The sequence below is a fragment of the Cetorhinus maximus genome, chromosome 5, assembly GCF_964194155.1.
Source record: "Cetorhinus maximus chromosome 5, sCetMax3.hap1.1, whole genome shotgun sequence".
NCBI classification, from domain to species: Eukaryota; Metazoa; Chordata; class Chondrichthyes; order Lamniformes; family Cetorhinidae; genus Cetorhinus; species Cetorhinus maximus.
In genome coordinates this window covers 167,377,580-167,403,158 of record NC_135883.1, presented here as the reverse complement: position 1 = coordinate 167,403,158, position 25,579 = coordinate 167,377,580, and the positions used below count along the sequence as shown (strand labels likewise).

The 25,579-nt window shown below is 44.8% G+C and overlaps 1 protein-coding gene across 1 annotated transcript in view; it reads left to right on the top strand.

The window, feature by feature from the left end:
• The window catches only part of LOC144681151 (dynein axonemal heavy chain 8-like), a 1,659,468-nt gene that overhangs the window by 1,494,329 nt on the left and 139,560 nt on the right, over nucleotides 1-25,579 (top strand). The window contains exons 57-58 of the mRNA XM_078542878.1: nucleotides 13,335-13,444; nucleotides 18,346-18,509. Coding sequence (XP_078399004.1) covers nucleotides 13,335-13,444; nucleotides 18,346-18,509 — 274 coding nt within the window. The remainder of the gene's footprint in view (nucleotides 1-13,334; nucleotides 13,445-18,345; nucleotides 18,510-25,579) is intronic.

The window sequence follows — 25,579 nt, the reverse complement described above, 5'->3', positions numbered from 1 at the left end:
AAACATTGAACAATTGAACAATTGCACAGTACAGTCTGACTGTTTTCATCCTAGAGTATTACTAGTGGTCAACTCATTTCTCCAGCTGTTTATTGCAGTCAGTGATGACATCCCTTGCCTTTGTTCTCAAGGAGGCTTTTTTATTTGCTGATGGACTTATTGCCATCTTAATCCCATTATGCATGCCCCAAGCATTCCCTGTGTAGATGGATATCTGGATAATCTGGCAAAGTTGTAGCTGGTTATAATTGGCACAACACCTAGCAGTTTGTTGGACTTTCCTTCATGCAGGCTCTTAGTACACCCACGGCCTTCCCCTTCGGGTCTCTCTTGAAATTAACAAGACCAGATTGCTTGGCTTCAGTAACAGGTTACATTAAAGTGATGTTAGCCTCAAACCAGTCAAAGGGCACAATCATCTGGTCCTGTTGGGGGTTGGGGGTGGTGAGCGAAGTGGCCATGTGCTTGGAAAAGCTTGTCAAAAGCGAGCATTCGCCTGCAGCTGAGACCATTCAGCGCAGCTCCATTGACATGCTTGGAGTCGGGCCACTGAAGCTTTTCCATCCACTCAAGCAACACAGAAGCATGAAAGTGCCACCAAATGCTCTAGAAGGTTTCACCCCTTCCGATGCAGACTGAAAGTTAATGTGCATTTTAGGAGGTAGCAGAAAAATTGGCCAACTGGGTAAGTTGTACAATCCCCTTGCAAAAGGTGGCCATGGTGCAGCCACTGGTGGAGGTGCTCACAGCCCCTTGCAATATCTTTATTAAGGTTTGGACCAGTATCCCTCATGATTCAAGCTAACAGTGCAGCTTTGCAGTGCGGGTTAGGGGAATGCCTGCGCCTGAGCTGAGAGCACAGCATGCAGTCCAATGGCGGAAGCTACCGCTAATCAGTCAAGTGGAGTGTGACGGAAGTGGGTGGGGTTTCGGACAGCCATGAAGGCGGTGACCAGCACTCTCCTGCATGTGTGAATGGGCCTTTTGACAACCAAGAGATGTTCTTAGGACACGTATGCTAACCCACATGTCTCACTCTTTGATCCTACAGGAGGAGAACATCAGGATTTTGGAGCCTGGTGACTCAGCAGTGTGCCTCATGGCTTACAGAGACCAGAGAAGAAGAAGAAGAAGGCGATGGAGATGCCTGGCTCAGCAAAGGGAGGAGCAGCACCCTCAAGGTCAAGGGGTAGCAGGTCCAACTGTGCATACAGCTGAAGATCCACAGTGAGCCGTCGCTTGTAGGCACCTCGCCAGATCCAGGGTCTATAGATGGCACATTTCCTTCCTGCAAAGGTCTGAGAACCAGTTTTGCCAAAGACTGCACATGTCTTAGGGAGCTGGTTTGTCACATATGTCACCTGCTGCAGGATTAGGCACCACAGGGACCATAAGACCATTAGACGTTGGAGCAGAAGTAGGCCATTCAGCCCATCAAGTCTGCTCCGCCATTCAATGTGATCATGGCTGATCTGATAATCCTCAACCTGCCTGCCGCAGATGTATCTGTCCGTGACAGTATCACTAGGAGTGACCACCCCAGTCATTGTGGAGACATTGAGGATACCCTCCATCATGTTGTGTGGCACTACCACTGTGCGAAATGGGATAGATTTCGAACAGGTCTAGCAACTCAAGACTGGGCATCCATCAGGTGCTGTGGGCCATCAGCAGCAGAATTGTACTCGAACACAATCTGTAACCTCATGGCCCAGCATATCCCCCACTCTACTATTACCATCAAGTCAGGGGATCAATCCTGGCAGGAGGGCATGCCAGGAGCATCACTAGGAATACCTAAAAATGAGGTATTACCCTGATGAAGCTATAAAACAGGACTACTTGCATGCCAAACAGCATAAGCAGCAAGTGATAGAGCTAAGCGATCACACAGCCAATGGATCAGATCTAAGCTCTGCAGTCCTGCCACATCCAGTCATGAATGTCAGTGGACAGTTAAACAACTCATTGGAGGAGGTGGCTCCACAAATATCCCCATCGCCAATGATGGAGGAGCCCTGCACAACAGTGCAAAAGATAAGGCTGAAGTGTTCGCAAAAATCGCTGCACTTAGCCTCGGCGAGATGTGTGCTCTTTCACGCGCATGTGCGAAAGAGCGCACTCTCGCTTTTAGAGAATCCCTCCACCCGCACAGGAAGCGCATAGCACTTCCCGCCTGACGTCACACTGGGCGGGCCATAATTGGCTTGCCCACGTAAAGTGGCGGTGTGGGCCGCTTCACTGAGGGAAGCTGCTCCTCTCCCTCTGTTAATAGAGAAGCTGCTCCACTCCCTCTGTTAATAGAGAAGCTGCTCCTCTCCCTCTGTTAATAGAGAAGCTGCTCCTCTCCCTCTGTTAATAGAGAAGCTGCTCCTCTCCCTCTGTTAATAGAGAAGCTGCTCCTCTCCCTCTGTTAAGAGAGAAGCTGCTCCTCTCTCTCTGTTAAGAGAGAAGCTGCTCCTCTCTCTCTGTTAATAGAGAAGCTGCTCCTCTCCCTCTGTTATTAGAGAAGCTGCTCCTCTCCCTCTGTTAATAGAGAATCTGCTCCTCTCCCTCTGTTAATAGAGAAGCTGCTCCTCTCCCTCTGTTAATAGAGAAGCTGCTCCTCTCCCTCTGTTAAGAGAGAAGCTGCTCCTCTCCCTCTGTTAATAGAGAAGCTGCTCCTCTCTCTCTGTTAATAGAGAAGCTGCTCCTCTCCCTCTGTTAATAGAGAAGCTGCTCCTCTCTCTCTGTTAATAGAGAAGCTGCTCCTCTCCCTCTGTTAATAGAGAAGCTGCTCCTCTCCCTCTGTTAATAGAGAAGCTGCTCCTCTCCCTCTGTTAATAGAGAAGCTGCTCCTCTCCCTCTGTTAATAGAGAAGCTGCTCCTCTCCCTCTGTTAATAGAGAAGCTGCTCCTCTCCCTCTGTTAATAGAGAAGCTGCTCCTCTCCCTCTGGTAAGAGAGAAGCTGCTCCTCTCTCTCTGTTAAGAGAGAAGCTGCTCCTCTCTCTCTGTTAATAGAGAAGCTGCTCCTCTCCCTCTGTTAATAGAGAAGCTGCTCCTCTCCCTCTGTTAATAGAGAAGCTGCTCCTCTCCCTCTGTTAATAGAGAAGCTGCTCCTCTCCCTCTGTTAACAGAGAAGCTGCTCCTCTCCCTCTGTTAAGAGAGAAGCTGCTCCTCTCCCTCTGTTAATAGAGAAGCTGCTCCTCTCTCTCTGTTAATAGAGAAGCTGCTCCTCTCCCTCTGTTAATAGAGAAGCTGCTCCTCTCTCTCTGTTAATAGAGAAGCTGCTCCTCTCCCTCTGTTAATAGAGAAGCTGCTCCTCTCCCTCTGTTAATAGAGAAGCTGCTCCTCTCCCTCTGTTAAGAGAGAAGCTGCTCCTCTCCCTCTGTTAATAGAGAAGCTGCTCCTCTCACTCTGTTAATAGAGAAGCTGCTCCTCTCTCTCTGTTAATAGAGAAGCTGCTCCTCTCCCTCTGTTAATAGAGAAGCTGCTCCTCTCCCTCTGTTAATAGAGAAGCTGCTCCTCTCCCTCTGTTAATAGAGAAGCTGCTCCTCTCCCTCTGTTAATAGAGAAGCTGCTCCTCTCCCTCTGTTAATAGAGAAGCTGCTCCTCTCCCTCTGTTAATAGAGAAGCTGCTCCTCTCCCTCTGTTAATAGAGAAGCTTCTCCTTTCTCTGTTAATAGAGAAGCTGCTACTCTCCCTTTGTTAATAGAGAAGCTTCTCCTCTCCCTCTGTTAATAGAGAAGCTGCTCCTCTCCCTCTGTTAATAGAGAAGCTGCTCCGCTCCCTCTGTTAATAGAGAAGCTTCTCCTCTCCCTCTGTTAATAGAGAAGCTGCTCCTCTCCCTCTGTTAATAGAGAAGCTGCTCCTCTCCCTCTGTTAATAGAGAAGCTGCTCCTCTCCCTCTGTTAATAGAGAAGCTGCTCCTCTCCCTCTGTTAATAGAGAAGCTGCTCCTCTCCCTCTGTTAATAGAGAAGCTGCTCCTCTCCCTCTGTTAATAGAGAAGCTGCTCCTCTCCCTCTGTTAATAGAGAAGCTGCTCCTCTCCCTCTGTTAATAGAGAAGCTGCTCCTCTCCCTCTGTTAATAGAGAAGCTGCTCCTCTCCCTCTGTTAATAGAGAAGCTGCTCCTCTCCCTCTGTTAAGAGAGAAGCTGCTCCTCTCCCTCTGTTAAGAGAGAAGCTGCTCCTCTCCCTCTGTTAATAGAGAAGCTGCTCCTCTCACTCTGTTAATAGAGAAGCTGCTCCTCTCTCTCTGTTAATAGAGAAGTTGCTCCTCTCCCTCTGTTAATAGAGAAGCTGCTCCTCTCCCTCTGTTAATAGAGAAGCTGCTCCTCTCCATCTGTTAATAGAGAAGCTGCTCCTCTCCCTCTGTTAAGAGAGAAGCTGCTCCTCTCCCTCTGTTAATAGAGAAGCTGCTCCTCTCCCTCTGTTAATAGAGAAGCTGCTCCTCTCTCTCTGTTAATAGAGAAGCTGCTCCTCTCCATCTGTTAATAGAGAAGCTGCTCCTCTCACTCTGTTAATAAAGAAGCTGCTCCTCTCCCTTTGTTAATAGAGAAGCTGCTCCTCTCTCTCTGTTAATAGAGAAGCTGCTCCTCTTCCTCTGTTAATAGAGAAGCTGCTCCTCTCCCTTTGTTAATAGAGAAGCTTCTCCTCTCTCTCTGTTAATAGAGAAGCTGCTCCTCTCTCTCTGTTAATAGAGAAGCTGTTCCTCTCTCTCTGTTAATAAAGAAGCTGCTCCTCTCCCTCTGTTAATAGAGAAGCTTCTCCTCTCTCTCTGTTAATAGAGAAGCTTCTTCTTTCTCTGTTAATAGAGAAGCTGCTACTCTCCCTTTGTTAATAGAGAAGCTTCTCCTCTCCCTCAGTTAATTGAGAAGCTGCTCCTCTCTCTCTGTTAATAGAGAAGCTGCTCCTCTCCCTCTGTTAATAGAGAAGCTTCTCCTCTCCCTCTGTTAATAGAGAAGCTGCTCCTCTCCCTCTGTTAATAGAGAAGCTGCTCCTTTCTCTGTTAATAGAGAAGCTGCTCCTCTCACTCTGTTAATAGAGAAGCTGCTCCTCTCTCTCTGTTAATAGAGAAGCTGCTCCTCTCCCTCTGTTAATAGAGAAGCTGCTCCTCTCCCTCTGTTAATAGAGAAGCTGCACCTCTCCCTCTGTTAATAGAGAAGCTGCTCCTCTCCCTCTGTTAATAGAGAAGCTGCTCCTCTCCCTCTGTTAATAGAGAAGCTGCTCCTCTCCCTCTGTTAATAGAAAAGCTGCTCCTCTCCCTCTGTTAATAGAGAAGCTGCTCCTTTCCCTCTGTTAAGAGAGAAGCTGCTCCTCTCCCTCTGTTAATAGAGAAGCTGCACCTCTCACTCTGTTAATAGAGAAGCTGCTCCTCTCCCTCTGTTAATAGAGAAGCTGCTCCTCTCTCTCTGTTAATAGAGAAGCTGCTCCTCTCCCTCTGTTAATAGAGAAGCTGCTCCTCTCCCTCTGTTAATAGAGAAGCTGCTCCTCTCCCTCTGTTAAGAGAGAAGCTGCTCCTCTCCCTCTGTTAATAGAGAAGCTTCTCCTCTCCATCTGTTAATAGAGAAGCTGCTCCTCTCTCTGTTAATAGAGAAGCTTCTCCTCTCTCTCTGTTAATAGAGAAGCTGCTCCTCTCCCTCTGTTAATAGAGAAGCTGCTCCTCTCTCTCTGTTAATAGAGAAGCTGCTCCTCTCTCTCTGTTAATAGAGAAGCTGCTCCTCTCTCTCTGTTAATAGAGAAGCTGCTCCTCTCCCTCTGTTAATAGAGAAGCTGCTCCTCTCTCTCTGTTAATAGAGAAGCTGCTCCTCTTCCTCTGTTAATAGAGAAGCTTCTCCTCTCTCTCTGTTAATAGAGAAGCTGCTCCTTTCTCTCTGTTAATAGAGAAGCTGCTCCTCTCTCTCTGTTAATAGAGAAGCTGCTCCTCTCTGTTAATAGAGAAGCTGCTCCTCTCCCTCTGTTAATAGAGAAGCTGCTCCTCTCTCTCTGTTAATAGAGAAGCTGCTCCTCTCCCTCTGTTAATAGAGAAGCTTCTCCTCTCCCTCTGTTAATAGAGAAGCTGCTCCTCTCCCTCTGTTAATAGAGAAGCTGCTCCGCTCCCTCTGTTAATAGAGAAGCTGCTCCTCTCTCTCTGTTAATAGAGAAGCTGCTCCTCTCTCTCTGTTAATAGAGAAGCTGCTCCTCTCTCTCTGTTAATAGAGAAGCTGCTCCTCTCTCTGTTAATAGAGAAGCTGCTCCTCTCACTCTGTTAATAGAGAAGCTTCTCCTCTCTCTCTGTTAATAGAGAAGCTGCTCCTCTCTTTTAATAGAGAAGCTGCCCCTCTCTGTTAATAGAGAAGCTGCTCCTCTCTTTTAATAGAGAAGCTGCTCCTCTCACTCTGTTAATAGAAAAGCTGCTCGTCTCTCTCTGTTAATAGAGAAGCTGCTCCTCTCTCACTGTTAATAGCCAAGCTGCTTCTTGCACTCTGACTTTTAATGGCCCGCTGCTCTACTCTTACTCTGACTGTTAATGGCCCTGCTATTCCTCTTGCACTCCCTCACTGTTAATGGCTCCATTGCCCCTCTCGCGCTCTCCATTTGACATAGAGGGCATCCACTGCCAATGGCCATGAAAATGACCGAGTCTCTCAATTTTATGCCAGTGGCTCCTTCCTGGTCTCCACATGTGTCTTGTACGGGATCTCGCAAACCTCCACACACAAGTGTATCCAGGAGGTCAGGGACGCCATCTTCACGAAGACACAGATCCTTGTGTATTTCGCCCAGGATCAGGACAGCCAGGAAGCAAGAGCACTGGCTTTTGTGCAGATCATTAGTCTTCCACAGGTGCAGGGTGCCATTGCTGAATTCACATGGCACTTAGATCTTCATGGCAACAAGCAATCAACTATGTCAGCTGCAAGTGCTTCCACTCGCTGAATGTTCTGCTGGTGTGAGACCACCACAAACGCATCCTACAGGTCTGCTCAGGGACCATCAACGATTCTTACACCCTTGCCAGGTCTTAGATCCCTGACATCTTCCAGATTCCACAGAGGCTGCAGGGTTGGCTCCTTGGGGACAAGGGCTACACACAGAAGACATGGCTGGTGACACCCATGCGGCGGCCTCAGCCTGCAGCAAAGCGCTGGTATAACGAGGCTCATGCTGCGACCCAGACTTTGGTGGAGCAAATGATAGGCATTTTGAAAATGAAGTTCTGGTGCATCGACAGGTCCGGTGGAACACTGCAATACAGTGCCCAGAGGGTGTCACTTGCTGCGCACTGCACAACCTGGTGCTGCAGCTGGGCACAGACCTGGCTGAGGAGAAGATGGAAAAGCTGCATGTATCCTCCAATTAAGAGGATGTCGAAGGGGATAACAGTGATGAGGTCCTCGATGTCAAGGATACCGGCAACGAGGCCATCGCACAGGCCAGACAAGGCAGATGTGCTCGGGAGTCCCTCATAACCACAGGATTCATGGATGATGATGATGAGATGCAGTGAGGATGGTCCTGACATCCTCACCATACATCTGTGGATGTTTGACTCCTGTGTGGCTGATGGCAGCACCACATACCCTCAGCACTGATGTTCATATCATGGAGATGCAGCGGAGACCTTAATAGTCACAAAATTCCAGAAGGAAGATAATGACATGCAGTGAGGACACACAATGCCTCTGTGAATATCTGACTCCTGTCTGGCTGAGGGCAGCTTGCTTGCCCTCTGTGATCAGGGTCGCATTATGGAAATGCAGCCGTGAAACTTTAAGTGCACCTGATCCTTTGTCAGCCTCCAGCACCTGCCACCTTCAGGAGCACAGTCTCACTGGTCACAGATGCTGAAGAGATGGGGGGCCAGCCCCACCTTAGAGGCGCTGAGAGCACACAGAGAATAATGGAACTCTGTTACACCTGCCCACGACATTCTGGCAGCAATGACAAGCACCATCAAGGTGCAGCCATCAGTAATGTGTCCAGTGAGTGTGAAACTGGGCCATCACTTTGGTCTGAAGATTACACACTGCACAAGGAAGCGGCCCTGGACTGAGACAACTGCCTGTCCTTGTGTAGAACCAAGCTTTCACATCTGAGTGACACATAACAAGGAGCCAAAGGCATGAGGCATTTTTGGGAGTTTATTTCCAATAGTAAACGTTATGTACTCGTGCCCAGGCTGTGCAACTACATCTTCTTGGATGCATTTCATTGCCTGGATCCGACATCTGTACGCTGTTGCAGAATGCCTAGTTAAGGTTAACGAGTCCCTGACGGTGCCTCTTCTCTTTGGGAGAGGAGTGCAACAGGGCTGCCCCCTGTCTGGGCAATTGTATTCTATCTGCTTGGAGCCTTCCCTGCGCTTCTTGCTGAGGGGGTTGTCGAGTTGGTTCTGCGCAGGCCGAGCTTACACTGATGACATGCTCCTCATGCTCACCGACCCAGCTGACCTGTGGAGGATGCACGAGTGCCAGGAGATCTACTCTGCCACGTCCTCTGCCAGGATCAACTGGGACAAGTGTTCTGGACTCCTGGTCAGTCAGTGGCAGATGGATCCTCTACCCGAGGAGCTCAGGCTTTTCACCTGGAGCAGGACCAGCCTCCTGTACCTGGGGGTCCACCTCTGCCCTGCTGAGGAATCCTGGCTGGTGAACTGGCAGGAGCTGGAGGCCAGAGTCACCACTCACCTGCGGCGTTGGAAAGGACTGCTCTGAGTGCTGTCTTACCGGGGTTGAGTGCTGGTCATAAACCAGCTGATTGCCGCCATGTTGTGGTACCGGCTGGTCACTTTGACCCCTCCCCCGGACTTTGTCACAAAAGCCCAGAGAATGCTTATTGACTTCTTCTGGAACAAAAGACTGCACTGGGTCGCTGTTGAGGTTCTGAGTCTTCTGCTTAGGGAGGGCGGTCAGGCGCTGGTGTGCCTACGCATCCAGGTGGCGACTTTCTACCTCCAGGCCCTGCAGCGATACCTTTACATTGAGCCTCCTCCGAGATGGTGTGCCCTGGCGATGTATTTCTTCCACCAGGTGCACTGCCTGAATTATGACATGCAGCTCCTGTTTATAGACCTGGGGGGCCTTTGTGGCTCCTTGCATGCATTGCCCGTCTTTTACCAGGACCTGATCAAAGTCTGGAACACGGTCGCCTCGCGACGCAGCTCTCCCCCGTCAGGATTAGCGGCTATCGTCAGAGAGCCATTGCTCAGGAATCCGCCCCTCTGTCCATTTCAGTGGCTGGCAGAGAGGAGGACTGTGGCTGCCGGAGTGACCAGAATCGGGGACGTGCTGGGTGGCGGAGGAGTGGGCTGGATGCTTCCACAGGAGTTGACGCGTCGTGCGTCTGTGGATGTCCGGCTCATGGCCAATGCCATTCAAGACCTTAGGATGGTCGTGCTTGGCTCCGATGCTATACTGGGTCTCGAGGTGGCTCAGGTGTGTGGTGGTCTTCCATCTGAGCGATCCCCTGTTCGGATGGAATTCCACATTGGCCCCAAGCCCTGAACCCTCCCTCGGGAGCTGGTGCCCTGCAATATGAGCCGCCTTGTGGAAATGCCCTCCGTGTTATTTAGCACAGCGCGGAGGGGTTTCCTGTATGGGCTGCTGCTGCACACCCTTCACTTCCTTGCCCTCGCCCGCCGCCTGAACACGCCCTGACATACCTTGTTGCTGTCAGGCAATGGAGACTCTCAGTGGGGGGCCCTCTACGGAGGTGTTCTCCCACTTTCCATTGGGGACCTGGGGTGGAGGGTGTTGCACACAGCAGTCCCATGCAACCGTAGGTTGTGTCAATTCACAGACTCCCAAGATGCCTGCGTCTTTTGCGGCCTTGTGGAATCCGTGGACCATGTATATATTAATTGTTGTAGGCTGCACTCCCTTTTCAGTTATTTAAAAAATCTTTTACTGTTGTTTTGTTTGCACTTCAGTCCCACGCTCCTGATCTACGGGCACCCGATGCAGACGGGGGCCAGAAGGGAGGAGGACATCCTTGTGAACCTGTTCCTGGGCCTGGCCAAGTTGGCCATTAACAGGTCCAGGCAGCGGGTGATCGAGGGGGTCATTGACCCGATTGTCTGTCCCTTTCCCGTAGCTATGTTTGCAGCCGGTTGTCCCTGGAGAGGGAGCATGTGGTGTCTGCCGACACTGTCGAGGCCTTCCTTGCACGGTGGGCACCGCAGGGACTGGGGTGTTTTATTGACCCTATTAGTCACATTTTGGTTTAATGTCTGTAAGTTTCCTTCAAATTTTGTCTTTGTTTTTGTAGTTTCCCGTTAAGGGGCTGCCTTTTACTTTGTCCCTAATTATGTTAATTTAGTTTATTTGGTTGACTCAAAAGAGTTACATTTGCTTTACCTTCCTAACCCTGCCGCTACATCTTGGTGCATCCCAGACAGCCACAGTGGAGGTGGAGGCAGCCTGCTGATTGCTATGTCCTGTCTCTGATGACCTTGATGGGCGTCGTCTGAAGGACTGAGATCTGGAGGGCCCCGGCCTGCTTTGGGTGTCCTGCTGTGGCCCAGCTGCACCCTCCTTGACCTGTGGAGCTGGAGCTGCTGGGGTCACAGGAAGAGGGGATTTGGATTGGCTGGACATTAATGGAGTCACCTGAATGGATGGCCCCGGGGCGTTGAGCTGCTGGTCCTCCTCCCTATGGGTGCCCGATGGCCCCTAGCTGGCTCCTTGAGGAGAAGGGGAGGCTGGAGAGAGATCGAGTTGCCCCGCACCCCTCTTGCGTTGACATTGTTGGGGGCCAACTATGGCGTCAGCGATGGAATTCAGCCTGACGGGTCTTCAGTGATGCTGGCCTCAGGGTCCTCATCTGAGGTGCTCCCAGTGCTGGGGTCAGGCTCATGGTTGTCTGAGGGCAACATGTCAGATGTGCCTAGGAGAGAAGTGCAGATTATTAGTGCTTGGCAGCCGCATTGAACATTTGACAGAACAGTGGACTCAGAGTAGCGTTGAAAGAGGAATGATGTGATGCAGGATGCTTATGTGAGTGTTTGCTGCTTATCTCACTGTTGTCTCAGGAACAGTTGACGTCCTCTCTGGCCAGCTCCAACACTCGACTCTCGAATAGAGTGAGGACCTTGATGCCTGGTACTCTACCCCCGGTCTGGGAGCTCTCCTGGCAATTGCGTACAATCTTGTCCTGCATAAAGATAGATGGAGAGAGTATGAGCAAGGCACATGCTGGGCCAAATGAGATGGATGGCAGGTGTGCATGTGTGCTGAGTGGAGCCATGGACTGATGGGGAGGCAGTCTCCAGAGGCGATGAGGCCAGATGGAGATGTGAGGGTGTGTGTTAGAGAGTGAGTGATGATATCCCTTGAGCTGCCAATGAATGTGTGATGGATTTGTGAGTGGATGAGTTGAGATTGATAAGATAGTTGACTTACACTGGTAGACAAGATCATTCATCCATTTTCTGCACCGGATGGCCGACCTCTTGTGTGCAGCGTTGCCACTGATGACATCTGCCACCGCTCCCAATCCAGAGTGGTGAGACTGATGGGCCTCCTGTGGTCAGAGAGGGGATAGAGGACTTTGCAGTGGGCCTCCACAGCATCCAGAAGGTGCCCCAGGGATGAGGCACTGAACTGGGGGCTGCAATCTTCCTGGCTTTTGGGGCCCTTTTTTCAGCATAGCAGTCCTGGGTTGCAGGCATTGAGAAGTGTGCACGTGGCTGCATTTTAAATATGGTGCTCGGCTTGAGGAAGTGGCAATGTAACGGCATCGCGGGCCAACCAGAGGCCTGCGCCAGCAATCCACCATGTTTCCCGTGACTGCATAATTTATGAGGCAGGAAGGAGATGATACAGCGTGAAAACCCACCATGGTGGCCAGTGGGTAAAATTACTTTTTTCACGCCCGCTACCACATTTAGTGAAAATCTAGGATGGTTCCGGCAAACGTTTTTCTGCTTTTACTTCCCATACATTGAGATTGCAGCATTGTAAATGGTTTCTCTAAGTGTTTCACTTCGCTTCAGTATTCTGTGTGGGAATGCTGGAGAGTGTCTGTTTAATTATGAATGTCTGATTCACATAAAAAAACACGTTATGATTTGGAATGATAGCTCCTTCAGTTAACTACACTTTATGTCTCAATTATATCATTGCTTCTGACATGAAGCTTGAGGCTGAGCAGGTAACATAGAATCGGCACAAGCAGCAAGGGGGCATCCCTTTCTAAAAAAATAACCAGCAGCAGGGCTTTTGCTACTGTTCTCCAGCAGCAACTAGAAAGCCTAGCCATGGAGGCTTGGTCATGCAAATTGAATTGGGAGGAAAAGCAGGTGGTGACCTTGTCCTTGGCGCAGTGCACCACAGGCGCATAGTAGAAATTCTCCCTTATGTTGTTCCAACGTAAAGCCAAAGTTAGAGTGGCCAGAGTAGCCATTAAAGCATCTGATAAATGTATATTCACTTGAATTTGATTCCATTCACTAAGTTTATTGTTAAAGAAGAAAATAAACTTCCAAACTGTTTTATTTGAATTCATTTATAATTATGATTGTTAGATCAGATTCCTGGAAAGTTAAAAGCAAAATACTGAGGATGCTGGAAATCTGAAACAAAAACAAAAAATTGCTGGGAAAACTCAGCAGGTCTGACAGCATCTATGGAGAGAAGGACAGAATTAATGTTTCGAGTCACCCCTTTTGACCCCCTTTTTTCAAATATTTATTTTTTAATTATTTTATATATATATATATATATATATTCCCACCTATTTCTATTATTATTTTAAAAATTTATTTCCATTCATTGTTTTATCCCCACCTTTTAGCCTATTTCAATCTTTCCTCCCGCACTGACCCCTCCCCCACCCCAACCCCACTAGGGCCATCTGTCACTTGCTCATCCTGCTTTCTACTCTTAATTAGCACCTCCTTTAGCCAGTATCACCACCATCAACACCCCTTCAACCTTTTGTTTATGACATCTTTTCCAATCTCTTCTTTGCCTCCACCTATCACTGGCCTTCTATCCAGCTTCACCTGTCTTACCACATTTCTACTTCTCTTTAGTTCTGAAGAAGAGTCATACAGACTTGAAACGTTACCTCTGTCTTTCTCTCCACAGATGCTGTCAGACCTTCTGAGTTTTTCCAGCAATTTTTGTTTTTGGTCCTGGAAAGTTAGTTGTGCAGAATCAATTAACCTGATAAGTATATAAACTTAAATTAGTTGCATCATGTTGAATCTTTTCTTAGTCACTTTCCACTATCCCAAATTACCTGAGTTTCTCAGATCCTATGACATCATCCTTTTGAGTTATACAAGAAAATCAAAATTGAAATTTCTATATTGTCAAACTGAATTATTAATGCAAATAGCAACCAGTGAATATTTTTATATCATCGGCAGGAATTATTGGAAAAGGATATTTTCACCCAGCCAGACACTTCGACCCTGAAATCACTGACATGATAACAAAACTCGTTGCCACTGGCAGAACCCTCTGGCAGTGGACAAAGGTACTGACACTATCAGAAATGGTTAGCCTTTAAATATTATGATTTTATGAACATGATTGAATAAATTATTAATTAGACACAATATCCACAAGAGGGGTCATCTAATAGATGTCTTTAAGTTTATGAAAAGGTTCAATAGGGTAGGCATAGAGAAGATATTTCCACTGGGGAGAAACTAAAACTAAATGATTCCATAAATATAAGATAGTTCCCAATAAATCCAATCAGGTTTTAACAGTGTGATTTATGATTAGAGGTGAAATGATGGCTTCAATCTTACCAATGTTCAACTGGAGGAAGCTGTGATTCATTCCAAAATTTGATGTCCTCAACCCTAGGACTATTCTAATAATTCTCCTTTGAACTCTCATCAAGGCACCTGAAGTATTGTTTTATGTGTGTAATGTTGAGCTTCAACTTTGGTTGCTTCCACAGAAAAAGGTAACTTAATTTACTCAAGTTTTATTGTAATTGTGTGTAATTGTTAAATTATTCTGGACTGGGTATGTATGATGGTTAAATGAGTATCTTAAGTATATAGTAGAAATCCAAACCTGGCTATTTAAATAAGAAAGGAGAAATACAAAGAGTTGACCATTAGCTCTGTTGCAAGACTAGATATCAGAAGTTCCTAGGCAATAAACCATAAACACAGGAAGTGTTCTGCCATCTATATCATTACAATATATATATTGAAGGCACATTTTCAAAGGGAGGAGAAAAACATGCAGAAAAAAGTGATTTTTAACATCTTGGTCGCAATTTTCTTTGGAGTAATTCTGCCACAAATTGTGCCAGCTTGCATGAAAATAACTGAGTTAAATCCTTGGGTACTGATACTCAGGAGATCACCTTTTCATTCTTAGTTCATAAGAACATAAGTAATAGAAGCAGTAGTGGATCATATGGCTTCCAATCCTGCTCCCCATTTAATATACCAAGGCAGATCTCCTGCCTCAACTCTATTTATCCCTCCTGCTCCCCATATCCTTTGGTACCCTAAAGAGATCAAAAATCTATCTATTCCAGCCTCAAATATGTTCAATGATACAGCATCTGCAACATCCTAGGGAAGAGAATGTCAAAGATTCACAACCCTATATGAAGAAATTTCCCCTCACCTCAGTCCTAAATGATCAACCCCTTATCCTTAGGCTGTGCCCCTGTGTTGCAGATTCCCCAGCCAGGGGAGTACTCTGTCAAGCCCCTTCAGAATCTTGTCAGTTTCAATGAAACCCCCTCTCATTCTTTTAAACTCCAGAGAATATAGGGCCATTTTACTCAGTCTCTCATCATAGAACAACCCAGGAACCAATCTATTGAACCTTGCTGTACCAGCTCCAATGCAAATATATCCTTCCCTAGATATGGAGACCATAAGTGTACACAATATGGCGGGTGTGGTCTCACCAAAGCCCCATAAAATTTTTGTATTCCAGTCCCTTGCAATAAAAGCCAACATGCCATTTGCCTTCCAAATTTTCTCCTTTACTTGCTGTAGTCTCTTCTTGCAATCTAATACTATCCATAACTTCCTAAGTGAGCCACAGTTGGGTCTTTCTTGTTGAGTTTTTGTCTTTCAGTGGCATGTATTTTTATTGAACATTTTGAATTGTTTCTTTAAATGTTTCCCACTGTTTATTTACCGTCATACCTTTTAGCCTATTTACCCAATGAACCTAAGCCAGCTTTCCCATATGTAATTGGTTTGTTTAGGTTTAAGATTCTTATTTATGATTGGAGTTGTTTTCAAACATAATGCGGAATCTAATTGTATTATGTTTACTATTTCTGAGTGGATCTTTTCTTTGACATACTAATTAACCCTGCCTCATTGCACAATATTAAATCTAAATAGTTTTATCATAATTTGATTCCACAACATATCATTTGAAAACATTCTAAAAACTTCTTAACTACGTTTGCCAATTTCATTAGTCCAGTCTATATGAAGATTAAAGTCCCCCTCAACTGTTACCTTACTTTTGTTACAAGTTTCAATATCTTTTTATTTAATACTTTGGCCAACAGTATAACTACTGTTAGGAGCCCTATAAACTACTCCCATCATCACTTTTTTACCCTTGCTATTCATAATCCCTTCCCACACTGATTTTGCTTAATGATTTTCTGAGCCACGAACCTTTCCCACTGATGTATTTATGTCATCCTTTATTATTCGGGCTAGCCCTTTCCTTTTTCCATTCTGCCTGCCTTTTTGAAGTGTTGTTTACTCTGGAATATTTATTCCCCAACATTGGTCACCTTGTAACCATGTCCCTATAATTGTGATTAGATCGAAACCATTTACCTCTATTTGTGCCATTAGTTTTTCTATCTTATTACTGATGTTTCATACATTCAGATGAAGAAACTTTAATTTATTTTTTACTACTATCCTCTGCATGGACATTACTCTCTGAATCACTATTACTGTTAAACTCTCTGTTCCTTCCTGTCCTACTGAACTTACACACAAACATATGAAAAAACAAATTAGGAACAGGAGTAGGCAACTCGGCCCTTGAGCCTGCTCTGCCATTCAATAAGATCATTGCTGATCTGACTGTAACCTCCTGATTACCCCCGGTAACCTTTCACCCCATTGTTTATCAAGAATCTATCTACCTCTGCCTTGAAAACATTCACAGACACTGCTTCCACTGCCATTTGAGGAAAGGAGTTCCAAAGACTCACAATTCTCTGAGAGAAAAAGATTCTTCTCATTGAAGTCTTAAATGGGTGGCTTTTTATTTTTAAACAGTAACCCCTAGTTCTAGATTCTCCCACAAGAGGAAACATCCTCTCCATACCCTGTCAAGCCCCTCAGGACCTTATGTGTTTCAGTCAAGTTGCCTCTTACTCTTCTAAACTAAAGCGAATACAAGCCTAGTCTGTCCAAACTTTCCTCATAAGACAACCGCCCATTCCTGGTAATAGTTCAGTAAGCCTTCTCTGAACTGCTTCTAATGCATTTACACCCTTCCTTAAATAAGAAGACCCATACTGCATGTAATATTCCAGACGTGATCCCAACAGTGTCCTGTACAACTGAAGCATAACCTCCCTACTTTTATATTCAATTCCCCTCACAATAAACAATAATATTCTATTAGCTTTCCTAATTACTTGCTATACCTGCAGACTAGCCTTTTGTGATTCATGCATTAGGACACCAAGATCCCTCTGAATCTCCGAGTTCTACAATTTGTCATCATTTAGATAATATGCTTTTTTATTCTCCTTGCCACAATGGACAATTTCATATTTTCCCACATTATATTCCATTTACCAGGTCTTTGCCCACTCACTTAACCTATCTATGTCCCCTTGTAGCCTCCTTATGTCCTCTTCACAATTTACTTTCCTACCTATCTTTGTATCATCAGCAAATTTAGCAACCATACCTTCGATCTGTTCAACCAAGTCATTTATATAAATTGTAAAAAGTTGGTTTTACCCACATCAAGATGCTTTCTATTGCCTCAACTTTTATCTTTGGATTTCTAAACCTCCCTTTCTCCACAACAACTGGATCCTGCCCTCCCATTCCAAGTTCCTCTCCAGCCCAGAGAAGGTGTCTTTAACCCTAGCAGGGGGCTGGCAACACCGCCTTCAGGACTCACCCTCTCGACTGCAGAGAACAGTATCTATCCCCCTGACTATACTGTCCCCTGCTACAACTGCATTCCTTTTTACTCTCCCCACTTGAATAACTCCCTGCACCACGGTCATCAACGTTGCAGTCCCTGCTCTTCTCCATAAAAGCTCCAAGAACTTCAAACCTATTGGACAATTGCTGGGGCTGAGGCTCCTCTATTGCTAACTTCTGGGTCCCCATACCTGCCTCACGCGCAGTCATATCCTCTTGTACCTGACCACAAACCAAATCAGAAGAAACTAGCCTAAGGGATGACTGCCTCCTGGAACAAAGTGTCCAGGTAACTTTCCCCCTCCCTGATGCATCTCAGTGTCTGAAGCTTGGACTCTAGCTTATCAACTCTGAGCCAAAGTTCCCCAAGCTGCAGACACTTATTGCAGATGTGGTTGCCATGGATCACACTGGCATCCGTAGCACCCACATGCTATAGCTGCAACACCTCACCTGCCCTGCCATCTTTATTGTATTTTATTTAACTAATTTAACTAATTAGGCTTCAAGTTATAAATATCAATTCCCTGTTGTCTGTGGTTGTATTAAATTTGAACTCATTCCTTGCCTCACTTGGACCTCTTTGCCTCCACTCTGTGCTTCCAATCAAAAAACTCTGATAATTTGTAAAAATGATTTCTCTTTTGAAAAACCATGTTGACTTTGCCTTCATAATATTATTTTCTAAGTTAATTGATAAGACCTCCCTAATAATAGGCTCAAGCATTTTCTGGACGTTTGATATCAGACTAACTGGCCTGCAGTTCTTTGTTTTCTTTCTTACTCATTTCATGAATAGGGATATTACATTTGCAAACTTCCAATGTGCTGGGACTATTCTAGATTCTGGGGATTTTGGAAAATGATAACCAAGGCAGACAATTTTTTCTCTATCAAAATTTCAGGCTGTTAATCTATTATATTAGTTGTATTTAATGTTCTTGATTTGATCTGATTGTGTAATTTATTTGGAGTTTAAATAATGAAAAACATGATGGCTTCATAATTTAGATTAAACTTCAATAAAGGTGAAATTGAAGTTGGTGAAAGTAGGAAATGAGCATTAGTGTATTGACGACTTCTTTTCCATCAAACCTGGGTTTCATTTCCATTGAAATCAGTGAAAAAAGTCATGTGGTGTGTAAATCGAAATGCCTGTTCACCAATGCCTGTTTTAAAGTGTCACCCAAAATGAATTTCACCTCCAATGTTTCTTGAAAATCTTGAAAGTTGCTTCATTCTTTTCTAGGTGAAAATGCTACCTACTCCGGCTAAATTTCATTACATCTTTAATCTGAGGGACCTATCTCGCATCTGGCAGGGCATGTTGACCATAAAGGCTGAAGAGTGCTCCAATCTGGAGACACTGCTTGCTTTGTTTAAACACGAATGTACCAGGGTCATTGCAGACAGGTAATTACAATGCTAAAGGGGGAAATTTCACTAAATATATATTTCTGTCAATGTGGATTACTATTACCAAAGATTACAGATGGTTGGAATTTGCTTTGTGTTTGCACTTTAATGGATCTACTCTGCAAATAATTGTATTTTAGGTAGAAATAAAAGCAACCTTTGTGTAATATTTGACCCTCTGGTGAACTTCCAACCATGTAGAAGCAGAGAAAATGTATGGCATAAAAGGAGGCCATTCTGTGCCATCACTGAGATGGCCAATTTTCACTTTTGTAACATCTCCTGACTCAGCTGATTTGCTGTTAAAGTTCTGATCCATGCCTTTGTTACTTCTCAGCATGATTATTCCAATGTACTCCTGCCACGGGATGTGGGCATTGCTGGCTAGTCCAGCCTTTATTGCCATCCCCATTTTCCCTTGAGAAGGTGGTGGTGAGCTACCTTCTTGAACCGCTGCAGTCCGTGTGGTGTCAGTACACCTACAGTGCTGTTAGGAAGGTAGTTTCAGTTTTATGGCCCAGCGACAGTGAAGGAACGGCAATATATTTCCAAATCAGGATGGTGAGTGGCTTGGAGGGGAACTTCCAGGTGGTGTTCCCATCTACCTGCTGCCCTTGTCCTTCTAGATGGTAGTGGTCGTGGCTTTGGAAGGTGCCGTCAAAGGAGCCTTGGTGAGTTCCTACAGTGCATCTTGTAGATGGTACACACTGCTGCTATTGTGCACTGGTGGTGGACGGAGTGAATGTTTGTGGAAGAGGTGCCAATCAAGTGGGATGCTTTGCCCTGGATGATGTCAACCTCCTCAACTGTTGTTGGAGCTGCACTCATCCAGGCAAGCGGTGAGTATTCTATCACACTCCTGACTTGTGCCTTGCAGATGGAGGACAGGCTTTGGAGGAGTCAGGAAGTGAGTTACTCAATGCAGGATTCCTAGCCTCTGACCTGCTCTTGTAGCCACAGTATTTATATGGCTAGTCCAGTTCAGTTTCTGGTCAATGGTATCCCCTGGGATGTTTATAGTGGAGGATTCAGTGATGGTAATGCGATTGATTACCAAGGGGCAATGGTTAGATCTCCATCAAAAGAGTATGTCATTGCCTGACACTTGTGTGGCACGAATATTACTTGCCACTTGTCAGCCCAAGCCTGGATATTGGCCACATCTTGCTGCATTTGGACATGGACTGCTTCAGTATCGAGGTGTCGTGAATGGTGCTGAACATTAAGCAATAATTAGCAAACAGCCTCACTTCTGACTTTATGATGGAAGGAAGGTCATTGATGACCCTGAGGAACTCCTGCAGTGATATCATGGAACTCAGATGATTGATCTCCAACAACCACAACCATCTTCCTTTGTGCTAGCTATGACTCCAACCAGCAGAGAGTTTTCCCCCTGATTCACATTGACTCCAGTTTTGCTAGGGCTCCTTGATGTCCCACTTGGTCAAATGCTGCCTTGATGTCAAGGGCAGTCACTCACCTCACCTTGGGTGTTCAGCTCTTTTGTCCATGTTTGAACACAAGGCTGTAATGAGGTCAGTAGCGGAATGGCTCTGGCAGAACTCAAACTGAGTGTCAGTGAGCAGTTTATTGCTAAGCAAGCGCCACTTGATAACACTGCTGATGACCCGTTCCATCACTTTACTGATGATCGAGAGTAGACTGATGGGGCGGTAATTGGCTGGGTTGGATTTGTCCTGCTTTTTGTGTGTACAGGACATACCCGGGCAATTTTCCACATTGCCGGGTAGTTGCCGGCATTGTAGCTGTACTGGAACAGTTTAGCTAGTTGCGCAGCAAGTTCTGGAACACAAGTCTTCAGTATTATTGCCAGAATATTGTCAGGGCCCATAGTCTTTGCACTATCCAGTGCCTTCATCTATTTCTTGATATCACGTGGAGTGAATCGAATTGGCTGAAGACTGACATCTGTGATGCCAGGGACCTCTGGTGCAGGCCAAGATGGATCATCGACTCAGCACTTCTGGCCGAAGATTGTAGCAAATGATTCAGCCTCATCTTTTGCACTGATGTTCTGGGCTCCCCCATCATTGAGGATGGGGATATTTGTGGAGCTTCCTCCTCCAGTGAGTTGTTTTATTGTCCACCACCATTCACAACTGGATGTAGCAGGACTGCAGAATTTAGATCTGATACGTTGATTGTGGGATCACTTAGCTCTGTCTATCGCCGTGTATGCTGTTTGGCACACAAGTGGTCCTGTATTATAGCTTCACCAGGTTGACACCTCATTCTGCACCAGGATAATTTACAACGTAGCACCGTTTATGTAATAAAATATCCCAAGATAATTCATAGGAGTGTTATAAAGCAAATCCTCAGGACATATTTGAGAAGATGACCAAAAGCTTGTGAAACTGCATCCAATATTTCGACTAGGCAGTTTTGTAAGCTTTGGACTCACCATTTTTGTATTTTGGTTTTTGGTTGAAAGCTATTGGTAATGATTCTACTTCCTCATTTACATCTCCTCGACACACATCTTTTGTTTCTTTACTTGTCCTATTATCATTTTCCTTTGTATTGTCACCTTTTTTTGTCATTCAATCTTTGTCTTCCAACCTATTACAGATCTTCCCTCTTGTTTCCACCTCCTTCCTTTCGCTGCTTCTTTGCTTATTAAACCTGTCCTATTTCCAATTTTTTCCTGTTCTGATGAAAGGTTACCGATGTATGCTGTATGTCAGGTGAATTCTTCAAGCGAGAATCAGGTCAAATATAATAAGTTGAGAGGGGAAATGAAGACGCAAATGAGACTGAAAGAGAAAATGAGAAGAGGATGCCAGTCAATATGAAAGGGAAATTTGCGCAAAATTTTAACTGCCAGTAAGAGGTGAGCCCTATTTGAGACTAGCTTTCAATTCCAGATCCATTAGTTGAACTTAAATTCCATCTGCTACCATGGTGGGATTTGAACCCATGTGCCCAGAGCATAACCCTGGGCCTTGGGATTTCCTAGTTCAAGTTGGGAAGCATCAGGCTTCGTCTTGTCCGAAGATGGCACCTCATCAGTAATTCTGAAGGTGTTGCTCCTGTCGTAGTGTGGGGGATTATTCTGGAGTGAAAGAGGAAACAAGCAAGCCTAGTTTCCAACAATTCACCAGTTAACTTTTTAATTCCTGCCTTAAAAGTTTGTATGCTCATTCTGCCAGTCTGTTAAATGACGGATGGTACGGTGCAGTCTTCATGCGGTTGATACCATTGATGTCGACAAATCATTGAAAATCAGCGCTCGTAAATGCAGTAGCATTATCTGAGATGATTACCTCGGACAATCCATGGATGGCAAAGCTCTGGCAGTTTGTCTGTAGTAGCCCCTGATGTTGGTGACTTTACCACTTAGAATGAGCATCTATAATCAGTAGAAACATGGTTCCAAGGCACAGGCAACTTTTGAGGCTGTTGACATTGCACACAGTGTTTTACCACATTCACAATATCGCCATCCATCCCCGGCCACCAAAGATAACTTTGCACTATCATCTTCATTCGTGAGATTCCTGGATGGGCACTGTGTAACTCTATTAAGAGTGGTTCCCTTCCTTGAGAAGGGAACTCATGCACGCCATAATAGAATACCATTTTGACTGTTCATCTCATGTCTTCATTTGAAAAATGGCTTCAATTCATTAGAGACTGGTTCCTGGGACCAACCATGTAACACTTGGTCTCTCACTCGAGAGAGGACTGGATCACGACTTGTCCAGTTTTTTTATCTGCCTGGCAGTCTGGTGAGGAATCTGGGAAATTCATCACTAACATGAGTTTTTGGGGAATTGGAATGTGGTCATTGTTCTCTTGCAAAGGAAGGTGACTTGGGACGTCAGCATTGACTCTATGGATCTCTGGTCTATGTACAATGGTGTATTCAGATGCTGCCAAAATTAGGGCCCATCTTTGTATTCGTGCAGAAGCTATGGGCGGTATGACCTTTTCCTTGATAAACAGATCCAAAAGTGATTCGTGGTCGGATACTTCCGTGAAAGGTTGCTCACGCATGTATTAGTGGAATTTTATTATAACAAAAATATTCGACAGATCTTCCTTTTCAATCTGAGAATATCCTTTTTCAGATGTGCTAAGTGTCCTGGATACATAGCCTATCGGTCTCTCACTCCCTTCCCTACAGCACTGTGGGTGTACCCACACCGCATGGACTTCGGTGGTTCAAGAAGGCAGCTCACCACCACCTTCTCAAAGACAACTAGGGATGGGCAACAAATGCTGGCCCAGCCAGCAAAGCCCACGTCATGTGAATGAATTTAAAAAAGACCTAATGCCCATTTTCACCTTGCACATTAAATTAATACCAGCCAATAATTATCAAAGTTGCTAAAATACAAGTAACCATAACATTTAAACTTAGTGGATATACAGACTTATTCCAAAAGTGCACAGCATTTTCTGATTTTTCTGGAATTTACACCAGGGAGCAGCACATACACACTGAATGTTTTGCACTTTCACACACTTTCTTTTCCTTTTGGAAAGTTTTGCATGGATGAGCAGGTTTATTATCATCAGTTGAACTGCGTCATGAACACTCCTTCCATGGCCAAAATGTCTGGGAATGTGACTTCACCCTGGAGCTTCTAGCTTAGACACAGGGATGCGAGCAACTAATCCATAAGACTTCCTACTGCGCTGTGAGTGAAGTGTTACACATAGGAACCATACATAACCAACCATCTGGGTTTTAGTGGGTATGGTGGTGCAGATATGTTCCTGGACTAAAAATCCAGACACTTGGACTAATAAGATTAAATCCTGTGTTACGACCACAGCTGATTTTAATTGCTGTGCAAACTAAATCCCAGAGGGAAGCTTGGCTTACAGGCCATAACCTTTCTTTTGTATTCTGAAACAAAGAAGCAGACGTGTTGATCTCAGCAGTAAGATGTCTAGTAACATTTTTTTGGATTTTAAAAATTAAAGATAAAAGCTTTATTCACATAAATAAAAGAACTTAAGCACACAAGATTACAATTACACAATTAAGGTTAGTCTTACAAAACATTTCTCCAAAAACTCTACCTGGTCAAACCTACAAGTAAACACCTTCCAGCGACACTTCCTTATAGATGTTTAAATATGAAATCCAGTAATATTACACAAGGCAAACTGCTGTACTTCAATAAAGGTGTACCACATGACCTTTACCCTCTTCCACTCTGCAGTGGAACTCTGTTCAGAATAAAACTGCTTGCTGCAACCCAAGAATTTTCTGGCTTGACTGGATAGGATTGACTGGATTCAAACTGCATCTGCCTCCAGCCCACCACTCCAGCCACCTCAACAGCTCAAACAGCTCCAGCTATCTTCAGCCATCTCTAGTTCTCTCCCCAGCCCAACAGCAATCCACAGTAACTGTAATATACCTTTTTCCCATTCATCTTTGTTCCATTGTTCTCACACCTCTTTGAAACTCAAACGCTTCCAAATAAAATATTTCATGTTTCCATCTTGATCTTGCTTCTGACTCAATAAAATATCATATTCCCCCCTATTTGTTTACCTATGACCTCGTGCAAGATGCAAACATTTTTCTTTTCACATCTGATTCCCCTTTGGTATTTAAACAAACTCTCAACTTATATAAAAATGCAAATGTTAGATCTAACCTATTTACTTGTACTTCAATTTAACATATCTATCCTTTTCATGTTTCCTAACCCCCAGACAACCTGACTGTCAAACTCTTGCCCAGCTTAATTAAATCACACACAGACACTTAGCTTTCTTTACAGAATAACACAATATCCCCCCAAAATAATTTTTAAAATAACACCCATTCTCGCACCTGCCATAACAATTTGAGAATTTGAGTATTCTTTTTAAAATCATAGAAGTAAGAAACTGATATCAATATAAGTGACCATGAATGTATTGTTCTGCCAGAAGTCCCAAATTGGCTTTTCATGTCCTTTAGAGAAGGTCCCCCGCCATCCTTACCCAGTCTGACATACGCGTGACTCCAGTCCCTTGCCCATTTGTTTTTATTAACTGCGCTTTGAAATGACCTAGCAAGCTACTCATTTATATAAAACAATTAGCAATTGATAACACAAATAAACTGACCAGCCATATGCTTCCATCTATACATCAAAGGACATAAAAGAAACATATTCACCCCAGCAGATCCTATACAGTCTGTTATGACACAGCAGATGGAAAATGCTGAGCCGTTTAAATCCCAAAGGGAAACTTGAAACAACTGTGACAACTATTTTACAATTTGTATTTATTTCGAGAGGTGTGCCTTGAACTCAATAGTAATAAGACTACTGGGTCTTATAGGTTTTTTTCAAAGCTAAATTAAACCTTTATTAATAAAAAAGAAATGATTTTAAGCACATACATTTGTTTACAAATTACTACTCTGATAACTCCTGGTTCCCCTAGTTAATCTAACTCCCAGTTACACCTCCATTAAGGCAACAGTAAGACAGATTTTAAAAGACCCAGGCAAAGTAACACAATATCCTGAACTGAACAGTCGAATTCAATGTGAGTTTTTCTCAGCTTCAGTTCCTTGTGGACAGCAGCGTGAGGCTTTGATGCTGGAGGCTTTTCACACTTGTGTTAGATCTTACAATACCTGCCCTTACACACAGCCTTCTCTCCTTTATACACATTTTCCCCTTTGAATGCAAAATCCCATTGGGGAGAATTTTCTCTTCGTCAGGAGGCCTGAGCAGGAGTGGGTGGGCACACAGCCAATCGCCACCCACAATCAGCTGCATGTAGCCATTTTAAGTGGGCAGGCCAATTAAGTCCCGCCCAGCGTGATGCACACCCGGAAGCGCTGAGCACCCCCTGTGCAGGCGGGGGGAGCAGGGAGAGTCGGGGCCTGCGCTCTTTTGAAGATGCGCATGAAAGAGTGCAGAAATCCCCCTGAGGCACAGAGCTACCTTAGGGAGATTAGTTTGATTATTATGAATTGAAATAAAGAAAAAAAAATATTCAGACATGTCCCCTCATGTGACAGTCACATGAGCTGGGAAATGTCAATGAATTAATATAACATTTTTATTCAATTTATA